Source organism: Acipenser ruthenus, chromosome 35, assembly GCF_902713425.1.
Source record: "Acipenser ruthenus chromosome 35, fAciRut3.2 maternal haplotype, whole genome shotgun sequence".
NCBI classification, from domain to species: domain Eukaryota; kingdom Metazoa; phylum Chordata; class Actinopteri; order Acipenseriformes; family Acipenseridae; genus Acipenser; species Acipenser ruthenus.
Window position 1 is genome coordinate 12,167,930 of NC_081223.1, and position 16,458 is coordinate 12,184,387.

The 16,458-nt window shown below is 49.3% G+C and overlaps 1 protein-coding gene across 1 annotated transcript; it reads right to left on the reverse strand.

Annotated features, from left to right (window-relative positions):
- Nucleotides 1–215: 215 nt before the first annotated feature.
- LOC131705118 (zinc finger protein 687b-like) lies at nt 216–14,430 on the reverse strand. The gene is given in 10 exon segments (XM_059007351.1): nt 216–2,343; nt 3,530–3,635; nt 4,798–4,910; nt 5,320–5,637; nt 5,736–5,898; nt 6,370–6,546; nt 8,547–8,731; nt 9,077–11,239; nt 11,241–12,127; nt 14,260–14,430. Coding segments are annotated over 9 exon segments (4,611 nt in total). The 5' UTR covers nt 12,108–12,127; nt 14,260–14,430; the 3' UTR covers nt 216–1,824.
- Nucleotides 14,431–16,458: the final 2,028 nt, after the last annotated feature.

A 16,458-nucleotide genomic window follows, 5' to 3' on the forward strand; every position in this document is an offset into this window, starting at 1 on the left:
ACAGCTAACCCTGCTCACTGTGACTGGACTATACAGCTAACCCTGCTCACTGTGACTGGACTATACAGCTAACCCTGCTCACTGTGACTGGACTGTACAGCTAACCCTGCTCACTGTGACTGCTGGACTGTACAGCTAACCCTGGGCTCAAACTGATTAGTGATTTTATTGCGTTCTTAATAAGAGTACAAGCAATCAAACTCTCCAGTGAAGAATTGGGTGAAAAAGAGAACACGTTTTTATTACAACAATTATATTACATTTCTTTACTCCATGCTCTGAAGAGCACTGAATTACTACGTACAAAGTCAATAATAATAATAATAATAATACAAAAGGAACTGGGATTTATAATACATTACAGAGATAAGGGGGTACATTGCGGTTTTTTTGTGCTAGTAATCAGATTTTTTTTTTTTTTTTTTTGGATCTAGGGAAAAAACAAAACAAAAACCAGAGATAAGATCAGGTTTATATGCGGGTTCAGATCAGTTTCGGTTTTGCAGTGTGAAGGACAGGGCTGAGAGATACTCGGCACTGCTGGGAACATTTTGTAATGGAAGGTTTGACTTCACAGATCACAAGAAGAAAAAGTGCTTTCCTCTACAGAATCCAAAAAATAACCATTCCAAAAACTTGGTTGTATTGGTCTGGATTTATATGTTTATCAGGTACTACACACACACACACACATAATCAGGCTTTAAAATGCTGACAGTTGTTAGTGCACTCAAAAACAAACAAACAAAAAAGAAACGCACACGCACACACACACACACACGCACGCAATGTTAAAAATGCCCTGGGCGGTGCTGTACAGGAACCAGTGTTATAAAAAACCAGCTAAACCGACAAGAACAAAACTAAACCCTAGAACACGGGCCGGGCCGCTTTCATGACGCTACGAAAACTCAAGAAGCAGCAGCACTTTAAAAACACAACTGAACACTTTATATATATATATATATATATATATATATAAAAAATAAAAATAAAAAAAAAAAAATCTAAAAAACAAACAAACGAAGAAAAACAACAACACAAAATCATGATTACCACCCCCCCAGCCCCGCACCAATCCTCCGTCAAAAAACATGAACAATTTCTCCAAAGAAAAAAAAATGAACCAAAAAACAATCTTCTAAAACCAGCCTCCTTCGCTGTAGGACTGCATTTGAATAACTGTGACAGCCGCTGTTCCTTGTAGCGGAAAACATAAAGCGCAGTTTTTTTTTTGTGGGGGGGGTGGGGGGTGTTTTATGCAGTGCGGTTAGTACAGCGCTTTCTGATAGACGCTATATAAGGATTGCATCACCGTCACTAAACATTTACACACAGGATTTTTTTTTCGCTACAGCTCTATTCCTTTAGGGACAGAAAGTGGGTTATATTATATTGGTTTCATTAATTACAGTGGTAATTAAAACTGTAATTAAAACTACATCCGGGGATGAAAGTAACGGTCTGTACGAGAAATGATCATTTCAATAATAATAACAGACTTCATTGAGGGGAGCTCTGAACCCCAGGACTGGGTGCAGCAGCAGCAGCAGGGCTAGTGTGAGTTTCTAACCCTGCTCAAACTCCTGGCTCCTGATCATTTCAATATTAATAATAATAGACTTCATTGAGGGGAGCTCTGAACCCCAGGACTGGGTGCAGCAGCAGCAGCAGCAGCAGCAGGGCTAGTGTGAGTTTCTAACCCTGCTCAAACTCCTGCTTCCTGATCATTTCAATATTAATAATAATAGACTTCATTGAGGAGACTTCTGAACCCCAGGACTGGGTTGTGGGCAGTGCTAGAGCCCCCCCCCCGCCCCCCGTCTATTTCTCCGCTCCCCCAGTCTTTGTGGCCCTGATGAAAGCCATGCCGTGCGTCCGAAAGTGAGTGCGCAGATCCACTGCCGTCTCGCACAGCTTCCCACACACCTGACAGGCGAGCCCGCCCTGCTGCCCAGGCCCCTCCTCCCCCTCGCTGGGGTCCCCGGCAGGGCTGGGCTGCTTGACGCGGTGGGTGATGAAGCAGTGGCGGTTGAGGGAGGGCTGGGAGGCAAAGCAGAGCCCGCAGTGGCTGCACTGGTGAGAGGACTCATCGCTGCGGTGCTGGGGGATGTGGGCCTGGAACTCGGGCCGGGACTCCGTGGTGAAGCCACACTTCTGGCAGCTGAAGGGCCCGGCTGGTTCTGGTTGGGGCTGGGGTGCCTTGCGCTTTCTGATCTTTGTCGGGGTGCTCACCCTCATCCTCCTCCTCCTCACTCCCCCTCCTCCTCCTCCAGCTGCTCCCCCCTCCGTGTCCGAGGAGCTGTCCCTCTCCAGGGGAGCTCTGCGCTTGCGTGCTGGGCCCTGAGAGAGAGGGAGGGAGGGACGGGGAGGGGGAGAGAGAGAGAGAGAGAGCAGGAGAGAGGGAGAGAGAGAGATAAGTATAGATAGATAAATAGATACAGCTCTGGCCAAAAGTTTTGCATCACTATAGAATGAAATAATTTTGCTTCATAAAGTCCAGTGAAAGCTGCTGAATAATGTTCCCTTGTTAACATATTGAATTCCACCCCCTTTATATAGAATGAACTCCCTCAGCTTCATAGAGTCCAATGAAAGCTGCTGAATAATGTTCCCTTGTTAACATATTGAATTCCACCCCCTCTATATAGAATGAACTCCCTCAGCTTCATAGAGTCCAGTGAAAGCTGCTGAATAATGTTCCCTTGTTAACATACTGAATTCCACCCCCTCTATATAGAATGAACTCCCTCAGCTTCATAGAGTCCAATGAAAGCTGCTGAATAATGTTCCCTTGTTAACATATTGAATTCCACCCCCTCTATATAGAATGAACTCCCTCAGCTTCATAGAGTCCAATGAAAGCTGCTGAATAATGTTCCCTTGTTAACATATTGAATTCCACACCCTCTATATAGAATGAACTCCCTCAGCTTCATAGAGTCCAATGAAAGCTGCTGAATAATGTTCCCTTGTTAACATATTGAATTCCACCCCCTCTATATAGAATGAACTCCCTCAGCTTCATAGAGTCCAATGAAAGCTGCTGAATAATGTTCCCTTGTTAACATATTGAATTCCACCCCCTCTATATAGAATGAACTCCCTCAGCTTCATAGAGTCCAATGAAAGCTGCTGAATAATGTTCCCTTGTTAACATATTGAATTCCACCCCCTCTATATAGAATGAACTCCCTCAGCTTCATAGAGTCCAATGAAAGCTGCTGAATAATGTTCCCTTGTTAACATACTGAATTGCACACCCAGCGCTTTGTATAGTTTTTCCACAAATACTGAACAAAAACTGACAATTTTTTTATTATTTTTTTTAAGCGATTCTTTTGATTACACTATGTGAAACAAAAACATTTTCACATATTAAAAAAAGGATTTTAAAATCACAGCAAGTCAAGTCTCAATCCTACAATTCTCGGGGATGCAATGCTTTCAGGCAGAGCTGCAGACAGCTAGATCCCCAGCTAGACACAGTAGGGGGGGTCTTGCTGTGGTAAAGCGCGGCGATGCTTACCTCGCTGTCGCTGGAGGGGCCCCATTTTCGGATCCCGTGTCGAACCCGCACGTGCTTCTCCAGGATCAGGCGGCTGCTGAAGGTACGCTTCCCCTCCGTGCAGTACCTTAAAAAAATACCATTATTATACATAGCATCCTAGTTCATATTGTATTCTAGTAGTGTTATTATTATACATAGCATCCTAGTTCATATTGTATTCTAGTAGTGTTATTATTATACATAGCATCCTAGTTCAGATTGTATTCTAGTAGTGTTATTATTATACATAGCATCCTAGTTCAGATTGTATTCTAGTAGTGTTATTATTATACATAGCATCCTAGTTCATATTGTATTCTAGTAGTGTTATTATTATACATAGCATCCTAGTTCATATTGTATTCTAGTAGTGTTATTATTATACATAGCATCCTAGTTCATATTGGATTCTAGTAGTGTTATTATTATACATAGCATCCTAGTTCAGATTGTATTCTAGCAGTGTTATTATTATACATAGCATCCTAGTTCATATTGGATTCTAGTAGTGTTATTATTATACATAGCATCCTAGTTCATATTGTATTCTAGTAGTGTTATTATTATACATAGCATCCTAGTTCATATTGTATTCTAGTAGTGTTATTATTATACATAGCATCCTAGTTCAGATTGTATTCTAGCAGTGTTATTATTATACATAGCATCCTAGTTCATATTGGATTCTAGTAGTGTTATTATTATACATAGCATCCTAGTTCATATTGGATTCTAGTAGTGTTATTATTATACATAGCATCCTAGTTCATATTGGATTCTAGTAGTGTTATTATTATACATAGCATCCTAGTTCAGATTGTATTCTAGCAGTGTTATTATTATACATAGCATCCTAGTTCATATTGGATTCTAGTAGTGTTATTATTATACATAGCATCCTAGTTCATATTGTATTCTAGTAGTGTTATTATTATACACAGCATCCTAGTTCATATTGTATTCTAGTAGTGTTATTATTATACATAGCATCCTAGTTCATATTGTATTCTAGTAGTGTTATTATTATACATAGCATCCTAGTTCATATTGTATTCTAGTAATGTTATTATTTGCACTGGCTGTAAACTACACTGTTTAAATATGAAGCTTGCATTGTAACCCTGTGCTGCCCTGTAACACCTGTGTGAGTCGCCTGGGATAAAGGAGTCAATGATAATAACAGGACATTGATTTTGTGAAGGCCAATGAGCAGGGGTTGCCCTCGTGGCGGGCGTGGCTTCACTCACTCGCAGTGGAAGACACGCTTGATCCCCTCGTGATTGACGCGCACGTGACGTCGCAGGCTGGGGGCGGAGCAAAAGGAACGATCGCACAGCCGGCACGGGAACTTCTTCACAGACTGCCGGAACGGAGAGAGAGAGAAAGAAAGAAAGAAAGAAAGAAAGGAGGCAGAAAAACAAGGTGTTACTAATAAATTGGCATCTTGTTTAAATAGGAAATAACCAAGCCCTTAAAAAACACACACACACGTTTATATAATGTTTATAACAGCTTGCTTATAGCACAGCTATAAATCATTTTTTGTATCAATTATTCACATTGTGAACCTGCATGACCTTTTTTGTTTTTTTTAGATGTTGTACTTTTTTGTCCACAGCAGCTTTCCTTTTTCAAATTATTATTTATTTATTTTTTTAACTTAAAAATTCCCGCACCAACCGGGGAGGACTAGCTATTTCAATAACCTCCCCTCGCTGCATGCACGCGTGCAGGGTCCGCTCGCTCGCTGGCCGGCCGGCCTCTCTAACCTTGCCGTGGTCCTTCCTCATGTGCGTGATATACTCGTCTCTCTCAGAGAAGCGCGCCCTACACTCAAAGCACCGCCACTCTGGGACCCTGCCCTCCTCCCCGTCCCGGAGCGAGCGGGGGGGGTCGGGGGAGCTGCCCCCCTCCTCCTCTTCCTCCTCCTCCTCCTCGTCCCCCTCTTCCTCGTCCTCGGAGGAGCTGGAGGGGCGTGGTTCCGGTTTCACCAGCCCGGCTGAGCGCACCGCTTTCTGTGGGGTGGGGCGCTGGGCGGGGGCTGGAGGGGGGGGCTCGGGTTTGGTGCTCCCGTTGCGGTGAGTGCTCTGGAAGAAGGTGGGGGGGGAACGGATTAGGAGAGTTTTTTTTTTTTTTTTTTTTTCTTTCTAATTCAGATGTAATGATTTATAACACAGCTGCGTACCTTGATGTGCTCCATCATGGAGGTTTTCTGCGCGTACAGCTTGGTGCAGTCTGGGCACTTGAACACGTGGACCTTCTGCTTGGCTAAATGCATGTCGAAGTGAGTGTGCAGCAGAGCCTTGTGGGTGAACACAGTGTCGCACATCACACACTTATAAATCATCCTAGAGAGAGAGAGAGAGAGGGGAGGAGAGAGAGAGGCAGAGCGAGAGAGAGGGGGGAGAGGCAGAGTGAGAGAGAGGGGGGAGAGAGAGAGAGAGAGAGGGGGGGAGAGAGAGAGAGAGGCAGAGCGAGAGAGAGGGAGGAGAGGGGAGAGAGAGAGAGAGAGAAGCAAATCAACGCAAAATGAAAAACGAGAGATAGAAATGAGGTGTGTCCGAATATTAAAGGACTGGATCACACTGCTGTGCAACGGGAGTCTGCTTTCCCTCCCTGTAGATAGATAGTCGTTGGTTGAAGGAGGTTTTTATCTGATTTTTGTTATAGAGAAGACAGCTACAGTATATTGGTGGTAAAGACTGGGATATTTAGACAGACAGATCGATCAGGGATGTCTTCTGATTAAACTCGCAGTGAAACCTGGACTGGATCAAACCGCTGTGCAACGGGAACCTTGTTTAAACGCAGTCTCTTACTTGGCCTGCTGGTTCTCCAGGCCGGGGTGCTGGGTGCTGATGTGCGCGTGGGCCCCGGGGGCGGACTTGAAGGCCATGGGGCAGGTGGGGCACTTGTGGAAGACCTCGCAGTGGACAGACTGGATGTGAGACTTGATGGAGTTCAGCCCTCCGAACACAACTTGGCAGCTGGAACACCTGAAAAAGAGAGAGAGAGAGAGAGAGAGAGAGAGAGAGAGAGAGAGAGAGAGAGAGAGAGAGAGAGTATGATCTAGGGTGCTGTACGATAAAAGATATTGAATTTGCATTTAATTTATGCTTTTTTTTTTCTTTCATTCTTTCCTTTTCCCAGATAACATGTTAAGTTTACCAGAAGTAATCAAAGGAAGGGAGAGAGGGAGAGAGAGAGAGAAACAGTGGGGGAGAGAGGGAGAGAGTGGGGGAGAGGGAGAGAGACAGAGAAGGAGAGAGAGGGTGTGGGAGAGAAGGAGATAGGCAGAGAGGAAGAGAGACAGGAAGAGGCGGAGATAGGCGGAGAGAGAGAGAGGGGGAGTTGGAGAGAGGAGGGAAATAGAGAGAGGGGGAGTGGGGCAGAGGAAGGGAGGGAGTGGAGGAGAGGGAGAGAGACAGATAGGCAGAGAGGGGGGGAGCTGGAGAGAGGAAGGGAGGGAGGGAGTGGAGGAGAGGGAGAGGGACAGATAGGCAGAGAGGGGGGGAGCTGGAGAGAGGAAGGGAGGGAGGGAGTGGAGGAGAGGCAGAGAGACATAGGCAGAGAGGGGGGGAGCTGGAGAGAGGAAGGGAGGGAGGGAGTGGAGGAGAGAGAGAGGGACAGATAGGCAGAGAGGGGGGGGAGCTGGAGAGAGGAAGGGAGGGAGGGAGTGGAGGAGAGGGAGAGGGACAGATAGGCAGAGAGGGGGGAGCTGGAGAGAGGGAGAGGGACAGATAGGCAGAGAGGGGGGGAGCTGGAGAGAGGAAGGGAGGAGGGAGTGGAGGAGAGGGAGAGGGACAGATAGGCAGAGAGGGGGTGAGCTGGAGAGAGGAGGAGCTGGAGAGAGGAAGGGAGGGAGGGAGTGGAGGAGAGGGAGAGAGACAGATAGGCAGAGAGGGGGGGAGCTGGAGAGAGGAGGAGCTGGAGAGAGGAAGGGAGGGAGGGAGTGGAGGAGAGGGAGAGAGACAGATAGGCAGAGAGGGGGTGAGCTGGAGAGAGGAGGAGCTGGAGAGAGGAAGGGAGGGAGGGAGTGGAGGAGAGGGAGAGAGACAGATAGGCAGAGAGGGGGGGAGCTGGAGAGAGGAGGAGCTGGAGAGAGGAAGGGAGGGAGGGAGTGGAGGAGAGGGAGAGGGACAGATAGGCAGAGAGGGGGGGAGCTGGAGAGAGGAAGGGAGGAGGGAGTGGAGGAGAGGGAGAGGGACAGATAGGCAGAGAGGGGGGGAGCTGGAGAGAGGAGGAGCTGGAGAGAGGAAGGGAGGGAGGGAGTGGAGGAGAGGGAGAGGGACAGATAGGCAGAGAGGGGGGGAGCTGGAGAGAGGAAGGGAGGAGGGAGTGGAGGAGAGGGAGAGGGACAGATAGGCAGAGAGGGGGTGAGCTGGAGAGAGGAGGAGCTGGAGAGAGGAAGGGAGGGAGGGAGTGGAGGAGAGGGAGAGGGACAGATAGGCAGAGAGGGGGGGGAGCTGGAGAGAGGAAGGGAGGGAGGGAGTGGAGGAGAGAGAGAGAGACAGATAGGCAGAGAGGGGGGGAGCTGGAGAGAGGAGGAGCTGGAGAGAGGAAGGGAGGGAGGGAGTGGAGGAGAGGGAGAGGGACAGATAGGCAGAGAGGGGGGGAGCTGGAGAGAGGGAGAGGGACAGATAGGCAGAGAGGGGGGGAGCTGGAGAGAGGAAGGGAGGGAGGGAGTGGAGGAGAGGGAGAGGGACAGATAGGCAGAGAGGGGGGGAGCTGGAGAGAGGAAGGGAGGAGGGAGTGGAGGAGAGGGAGAGGGACAGATAGGCAGAGAGGGGGGGAGCTGGAGAGAGGAAGGGAGGAGGGAGTGGAGGAGAGGGAGAGGGACAGATAGGCAGAGAGGGGGGGGAGCTGGAGAGAGGAAGGGAGGGAGGGAGTGGAGGAGAGGGAGAGGGACAGATAGGCAGAGAGGGGGGGAGCTGGAGAGAGGAAGGGAGGGAGGGAGTGGAGGAGAGGGAGAGGGACCTGGTCCCGGTTTCCTTACTTGTACCCGATTCTGCGTGAGAAATGCTGGCAGGCCTCTTTGAGGTGCGTCTGGAAGCCGGCTGGCCGGGCCACACCCCCGCACTCGGGGCACACGTGGGGGGCCTGGTGCCGGTGCATCCGCCGGTGAGCAGAGCCGCTGCAAGGGTTCGACATCATCATCACCGGGGCACACTGCGTGCAGCTCTGAGGGGCGCAAACACACACGGGTTCAACCAGGGCTGGGGACACGACTCCTACTGCATAGCACTGTCACCCAGTCCAGGCTTGATCAGCCTCCAGTGTGTCTAGCTAACAAGCTCAGGTGTGTCTGATTATTAAACTCCTAGTGAAACCAGGACTGGATCACACTGCTGTGCAGCGGGAGTCTGATTCCCATCCCTGCAGCTCCCGGACAATCTCTTCAATGTGTCTCGGTAACAAGCTGAGGTGCGTCTTCTTATTAAAACTCGCAGTGAAACCAGGAATAGATAAATAAATAAATGTACAACAATTCAATAAACAAATTTAAAAAAATAAAAAGGGTCTCACCGAATCCGAGCCGGAGACGACCTCCTGGAAGTGCGCGGCGAGCTCCGTCTTCCCCTTGAACTGCTTCTTACACTCGGGACACTTGAAGTTCCGATACTGCAGCAACTCCTCTTTCCTGCAGCTGAGGGGCAGGGCCGGCTGGGGCTGGGGCTGGGGCTGGGGCTTCAGCTGGGGAGCCTCCTTCTTCTTCCCCCCCGGGCCGGTCAGCGCCTCCCCGGGGGTACCCTGCCCCCCGTTCGAAGCCCCCCCCGTCGCCGCCGCAGCAGCCGCGTTTCTGACCTTCGAAAGCCCCGTCGCGGGGGTCAGGTCGGGCTGCTGCCCGATCATCTGCTCCACGGAGACGGGCCTCATGACCAGGTGGGAGCACTGCATGACCAAGCCGGTGTCCTTGTGCTCCCGGGCGTGCAGGAGGAGGCTGCACTTGTTGAAGAAGACCAGCCGGCGGGCGCAGTGGTTGCAGGTCACCTCGATGCGCATGCTGCGGCGGTCGTAGTGCCGCGCCAGGCTGCGCTCCAGGGCGAAGGCGTCCCCGCACTCCAGGCAGCGGTAGCCGCACTGGGGCAGCTCCAGGCTCCACTCGGCCGGGGGGCTGAGGTCGGGCTGGTAGCTGGGCAGCAGGTTCTTGCTGTTGAGGATCCTGTTGAAGGCTTCCACCAGGCTGGTCTGGCTGCGGGAGATCACCGCGCCGCCGCTGTTGACGATGGACGCCGGTTTGGAGGCTGCGCCGTTCACCGCCTTCTGGTTGGCCGGGCTCAGCGCCGGACGGCCCATGGCGGCTTTGGCTAGCGGCTTGGTCTTTTCCGGTTTCGTTGCCCCTGCCAGCGCTGCGATCCTGCCCTGCGCTTTGCTGGCTGCCATCAGCATGGCGCTGCTGGCGTTCTGGATGGTGGAAGCCGGCAGGATGGGGCCTTTGAGCCGAGCTCCGTCGCCCAGCTGCAGACTGACCGGCTTTCTCTTGGGCGCCTCGGCCGTCAGCGTGGGCTTGCGGCTGACCGCTCCCTCCCTCCCTCCTCCTCCCCCTGCTTCCGTTTCCATGGGGATCGCTGCCGTTGCTGTGGGAGGGTGAGGAATCCCAGCTGCGGAGCGCGGCGCCACGTGGGTCACGGTTCTGGTGATCCCTCCGCTCGAAGTCTTGACGGTTTTGATCCGGACTTTTAAAGGTCTGGAAGGAGCCGAGGAAGAAGACGTCGACGATGCAGATTTGTTACCACCTTTTCCGTTGCTGCCGTTAGTATTTTTTCCGCTCTCTACTTTTCTCAGGCTCCCTCTCCCTTCTTCATCTGCTGCCTCCATTACCTCCCCTTCTTCCCCACCTCCTCCTCCTCCTCCCTCCTCCCCCTCTTCCTCCTCGCTAGGGCTCTCCGGACTGTCCTGGATCGAACGGGACTCCTTGGCGGAGTGAGAGGAACTCGATTTGGGTTCCCCTTCCCCCTCGTCCTGCTTTGCCCCGGGACTGCTAGGGAGCAGGGGGAGAGAAGGAGCAGGATTATTATTATTATTATTATTATCATCATCATCGCCAGCAATGCTGCCACTGCCTCCTGAACTGACAGCAGAAGCCACACTGTTGGAAAGTGGAGTCTTATTATTAAGGGGAGTCTGGATCTCCGGTTCCGGGCTTTGGGGAGAATCCCGTTCCTCTACAATGTGCTCCGGGCTTTTTTTCCTGCTGCTTCCCAGATCGTCCGTCGTGGCAGGGCAGCGCGGCTGGGGCCAGGGCTGGGGTAGGGTTAAGGGAGGAGGGCAAGCAGGCGCTTCGGGGTATTTCTGGGGTGTCGTCGGCTGGCTTGACGCCACGGGGCTCGGCTCCCGAGTTTTTTCCCCGGGGCTCCCAGGAGGGGAAGAGGTGGGAGACTCCAGGCTCTCCTGGATGACCAGGGGGCTCCCGATATCCGGCTCCGATTCTTCAGAGCAGAACCCTGTCGAACCCGGGGAGTATCTCCCCCCCGTGGGGCGGCCCTGAGCCGGCTCCCTGTTTCTCTCGAAGAGCGCGGAGGAGGAGGAGGAGGTGGTGGTGGAGGCGGGGTCAGGGGGTGCAGGAGGAGGGGGGCTCCCCAAGAGGCGGGGGGAGGGGTTGCTATTTTGGGGTTCCAAATTGAGCGTGGAGGTGGAGACGGGGGGGGCAGCGGTGGCTGGCGAGGGGGGGGGCGGGAGCAGTTTTGGGAGGAGCAAAGAAAGGTACCCCAACCCCGGGAGATGCATCAGAAACCCCAGAGGCACTGGAAGCAGCGGATTCTTCAATTTCCATTTCATCATCACCACCACCACCCTCTCCACCTCCGTCTCCCCGTCGCTTCCGGTGCTGTTGAAGATGAACCTGCTGCTGCTGCTGCTGCTGCTGCTGAAGCAAACCCTTACGCTCCCTACCCTTCCCTATCAAATCCACTGGGCTCTGAGCCACCAGAGGACGCAGTCTGGAGAAGATATTTGTAGCCTTACAGCAGTGTTCGCTCAGGTCGGCGCTGTTTCCACCACTCAGGCTAGTGATGCTACCCCTGATGCTGCTGATGCTGCTGCTTCCGGGGGTCTCTCTGCTGGTCTTGGGCGAGAGAGGGGACCACAGGTCTCCGTTGGATACCGTCTGGGGGTGCTGCAAACCGAGGGGCTTCGTCGCTTCGGAGGAATTAGCGGCAATCGAAGGAATAGAAAAAGAGTTGGAAGAGGGAGAGGAGGAGGGGGAGGAGGAGGAGGAGGAGGAGGAGGAGGGGGAGGAGATGGGGGAGGAGGGAACGCAGAACCCGTTCTGCATCTCCAGGCTCTGCTCGCTGGCCGGCATCGCGCCGGTCGGAAGCGGTCTCCCGTCCGGCTTCTCCGTGTCGGACCCCGCCTCCCCGAAGCCCTCCTGCCGGACCGTGTTCTTCACGATCACGCTCACCCCCGGGGGGTCCGAGGGGGGGTCGCCCCCCGCCCCCGGTCTGTGGCCCCCCTCGGGCTCGTCCGGAGTGGACTGGATGGCTTCCTTCGCGTCGATATCCGGGATGTCGAACGCCGCAAGCAGGTCGTCAAAGTCGGGGGTCTTCATGTCCCCCATTGCGGGATAATGGACTGAACCTGGAGCGAGAGACAGAGACAGAGAGAGAGAGAGAGAGAGAGAGAGAGAGAGAGAGAGAGAGAGAGACCATGTGTTTATTTTAGGGGTGTATTGTTGAGAAGTGTTGACAGTAACTCTTTTGTATTTAACGCTACAGAGTTAATTAACCCCTTAAGGGACACAGAGGAATTTTGGTTTTTTTTCTTAACATTTGAGAGAGTGACTCGAGTATCACGAGGAGGAAACTGACCATTTGAAATGAAAGACCGGATCCAGCCGGTCAGTACATTTTAAACCCTGTTTCGTGAAAAATAATTAAGTCAGCATCATTTTGATTTGTGGGGGACATGTCTCTTGTACCTTAAAAAGGAAGAACCACTTCATGCAGGGCAACCTCATATGAGATGGGAATAAAAAAACAAACCAAGGTAAACTAACACTTATAAAAAGTAAGCATTGTAAAGCACAGAGCGGTCTGGTAAAGCATAGGGAAGCATTGTAAAGCACAGAGAGGTCTGGTAAAGCATAGGGAAGCATTGTAAAGCACAGAGAGGTGTGGTAAAGCATAGGGAAGCATTGTAAAGCACAGAGAGGTCTGGTAAAGCATAGGGAAGCATTGTAAAGCACAGAGAGGTCTGGTAAAGCATAGAGAAGCATTGTAAAGCACAGAGAGGTCTGGTAAAGCATAGGGAAGCATTGTAAAGCACAGAGAGGTCTGGTAAAGCATAGGGAAGCATTGTAAAGCACAGAGAGGTCTGGTAAAGCACAGGGAAGCATTGTAAAGCACAGAGAGGTCTGGTAAAGCATAGGGAAGCATTGTAAAGCACAGAGAGGTCTGGTAAAGCATAGGGAAGCATTGTAAAGCACAGAGAGGTCTGGTAAAGCATAGGGAAGCATTGTAAAGCACAGAGATGGCTGGTAAAGCATAGGGAAGCATTGTAAAGCACAGAGAGGTCTGGTAAAGCATAGGGAAGCATTGTAAAGCACAGAGAGGTGTGGTATAGCATAGGGAAGCATTGTAAAGCACAGAGAGGTCTGGTAAAGCATAGGGAAGCATTGTAAAGCACAGAGAGGTCTGGTAAAGCATAGGGAAGCATTGTAAAGCACAGAGAGGTCTGGTAAAGTACACTGATCAACATTGGCACATACATTAGCGATAAAACAAAACACACCTAACTTTTTTTTTTTTTAGACAAACGTTCACTGGGAACCACGTGACGAGTTTTTGCAGAACTTCGATGACTTATAACGCGTGAAATTGTGTCGACGTAGTTTTCATGTGAAATTATTTATACCAGAAACCATTAAAAAAAGAAGATAATACTAATAATAATAATAATAATAATAATAATAATTTAACACACACACACACAAATACTGTTTCAAGTGCAAAGCTGAAAGCTGACGATTTAAATATTTCATTGGGTTTGATGTTTGATGAATCGAGCGAAGTGCGCGGTATAATACAGACTCCTAGCGCTAAACTCAAGACGCACGTTTTGGACAAACAACCGCTTTAGAAGTTTCTTCAGTAATCTTTCTGTGTCGACACTGATGCTAAACGTTATTACGAACGTTTACTTATTTATTTTTTGGAGATTTCTAAGCATGCGGGACCGCACGGGGCGTAAACGAGCATTGATTTTAGTCCGATCCTACATCGCTGCTTACAAAAAAATATATATATTTTAATACTTTATGTGTTATTTCAACACCGGGTACGGTAGAGAAGGAACGGGTTATCATTATCAATAATAAAACCAATAGCAAATAAATAAATATCTATGTCTGCGCGGAGTTATGAGCACAATATTACTAAAGTGTTTATGATCTGCTAATGAAACAACGGGGTCGTTTATAAACCGTCGTGCTATAAATAGCGCGACGCAGCGTGTTCGTTTGTAAAAGAGAGGAGGGACGGGCGTTTGCTGTGCTTCCTAAACATGACATAAACCGACAACGTGGTAAAATAACAATATATCTATATATCGTTTATTTTTTTCGGGGAATAATGTATCGTTTGTTTACCTCTTAATCGTATCCAGAGTCCCAAGTCTCCTGTTGCTGCGACTGAACTTCCTGTCAGCTGACTGAAAGGGGCCCCGTAAGATACGTAAAACAAAATGTATATATATATATTTCTCAAACTCACCCTTTTTCTTTCCATTATTAGCACTTTTATTGTAAAGTTAACCCCGTGGTGTGTGTCTGTGTTTCCTCCTCCCGGTAATCCGCGCCGTTTCTTTCTGATTCCTCCGCCCTCGTTTTCCGATTGATTTGCTTTTGTCTTCCAGGACCCCACCCCTGAGACGAGACACCACGCGCCCCGCCCTCTCTCAGCTAGTCTTGATTCTGATTGGTCTAAATTGACGTCACTGGCTCTAAACCAGAACGTTTTCGTTTCTGATTCGAGGAGGCCGCTGTCTGTCATTAATGAAACCGACGCCATTTCGGCTCTGCTGGAGAGCCAGCGTCGTGCGCCGCGCTATAGAAATCAGGAGCCAAGATGGCGAACCAAGCGATGCAGTTTCTTATACGCTTTTTCTAACCTCGCCTCGGTCAACCGCCAGCGGGATTTGGAATTCACTGCCTGGTGGTTTCGGGAAAAAAAAAAGCGGAGCAGGATTTCTGTGTTAACTGGATTCAAGGTTATGTGATTCATCAGGGGGCCGTACAATCCTGATCCTGAGGGGGATAATCCCACTCCCGGCTCAACAGGTAAAATGAGAAAAATTAACTACTTTAGAAATTATAAAGGGAAATATATGTTTAATAATAAATAAAAGAAAAATATTATAATAATTAAAAAAAAAAAAAAAATGAAAAGACAAACTTGCTTGACTTGTCTATTTTTTCCCCATGTCTTCAAATGTGAAAATTCTAATCGAAACGTTTGTGTGCAGAATTGCACTCCGAAGACATTGAGAAAGACTTCGCGCAGAGATTTATATAAAGCCCTCACCAGGATGCGAAGCAGTCTAATCTAAAACACGTGTGCGTGTGCGTGTGCGTGTGCGTGTGCGTGTGCGTGACCCCGACCGCGTCACTGAGCCTCCTTGCGCTCCGTCCTTCACCTGTCTTGTTTATCAGGGAGCTGTTCTACCTGCTTTGCATTGCCTGATCGCTGGGCGAAAAGGCAGACTTTAAAGATTTGCATAAAGTAATAAATACATGCCTCTGTATTAAATACACCCAGGGCGACGGAAACAGCGGCTCTCTGCCGTCGCTGGGGGGGCAAACAGCGACCTGGCAGGACGCAGTCACCTGATCCGCTCCGTCTTTCACAGCCTTCCGCTGCCTCCTCCAGACCCCGCTGCTCAGACTGTGCTTGAGGATCTCTGGATCCGCCCCTCCTGCTCTGCGCTGGACTTAAAATCAAACGAGCTCCTATTGGAAGTGACTCTGCAGCAGCAGCAGCAGTTGTTGATGATGCAGAGTTCACCCCCTAGTCTCTGTAAGTCGCTTTGAATAAAAGCGTCTGCTGAATGACTCGTTATTATTTATTTCTTAGCAGGCGCCCTAATCCTGCGCGATTTTACAACTGTTACAAAATATCAAGACGCTCCAGATAAAAGTAATCTCGATCACAAAATCCAGTTCACTGATCACACGATCGTTGAAGGTAGTTAATGTCTTTAAAAAAAAAAAAAAAAAAAAAAATTCTCTCATTTGAACTGGCTCTTACTTACTTAGTACTGATTTTATTGTATTTTATAACTGCTCTTCTCTGTAATGCGATACTTTTGTAATGGGATAGTTTGAAACAATTTTGTAAAACGCCCTGGATAAAGGCGTCTTATAAATAATAATTAACAATATATATATATATATATATATTTTTTTTTCAAATTTAATTAAACCACCATCCATTCATTCAGTCCCTCAAGCAGACCATAGTCTCATTTTACCTGTTGAACCCTCCCGAGTGGAATAATCTCACCCCCCGAAGGGGGGGCAGTTTTTCAAAACTTGTGATCCAGATTTTGTAATCCTATATTTTGCGATCGAGATTACTGTTAAAACATTTATATTTATATATATATAAAAACGGGATTTCGACCTCATAATGTGGAAACACAGCGTCGTGTTTTGAAAGAACGGATCAAAACTCTCCCGATAAAAATGCTCTTCGATCCCAAAACACAAGTATCACATAAAAAAATTAACCCCAGTGCCCCTGATCACAGAGCGCAGGGTACAGGGTTCAATTTTAAAATCGGTTCACTCATTTAAAACGATTCAGAACGGGGCTGGGAACGAAGACCAGAGAGAGCGCAACGGGACTCGCTTGATTAGAAAGGATAAACGCACCCCGGACTGACACGGGGACGAAAAACACGAACACACAGGG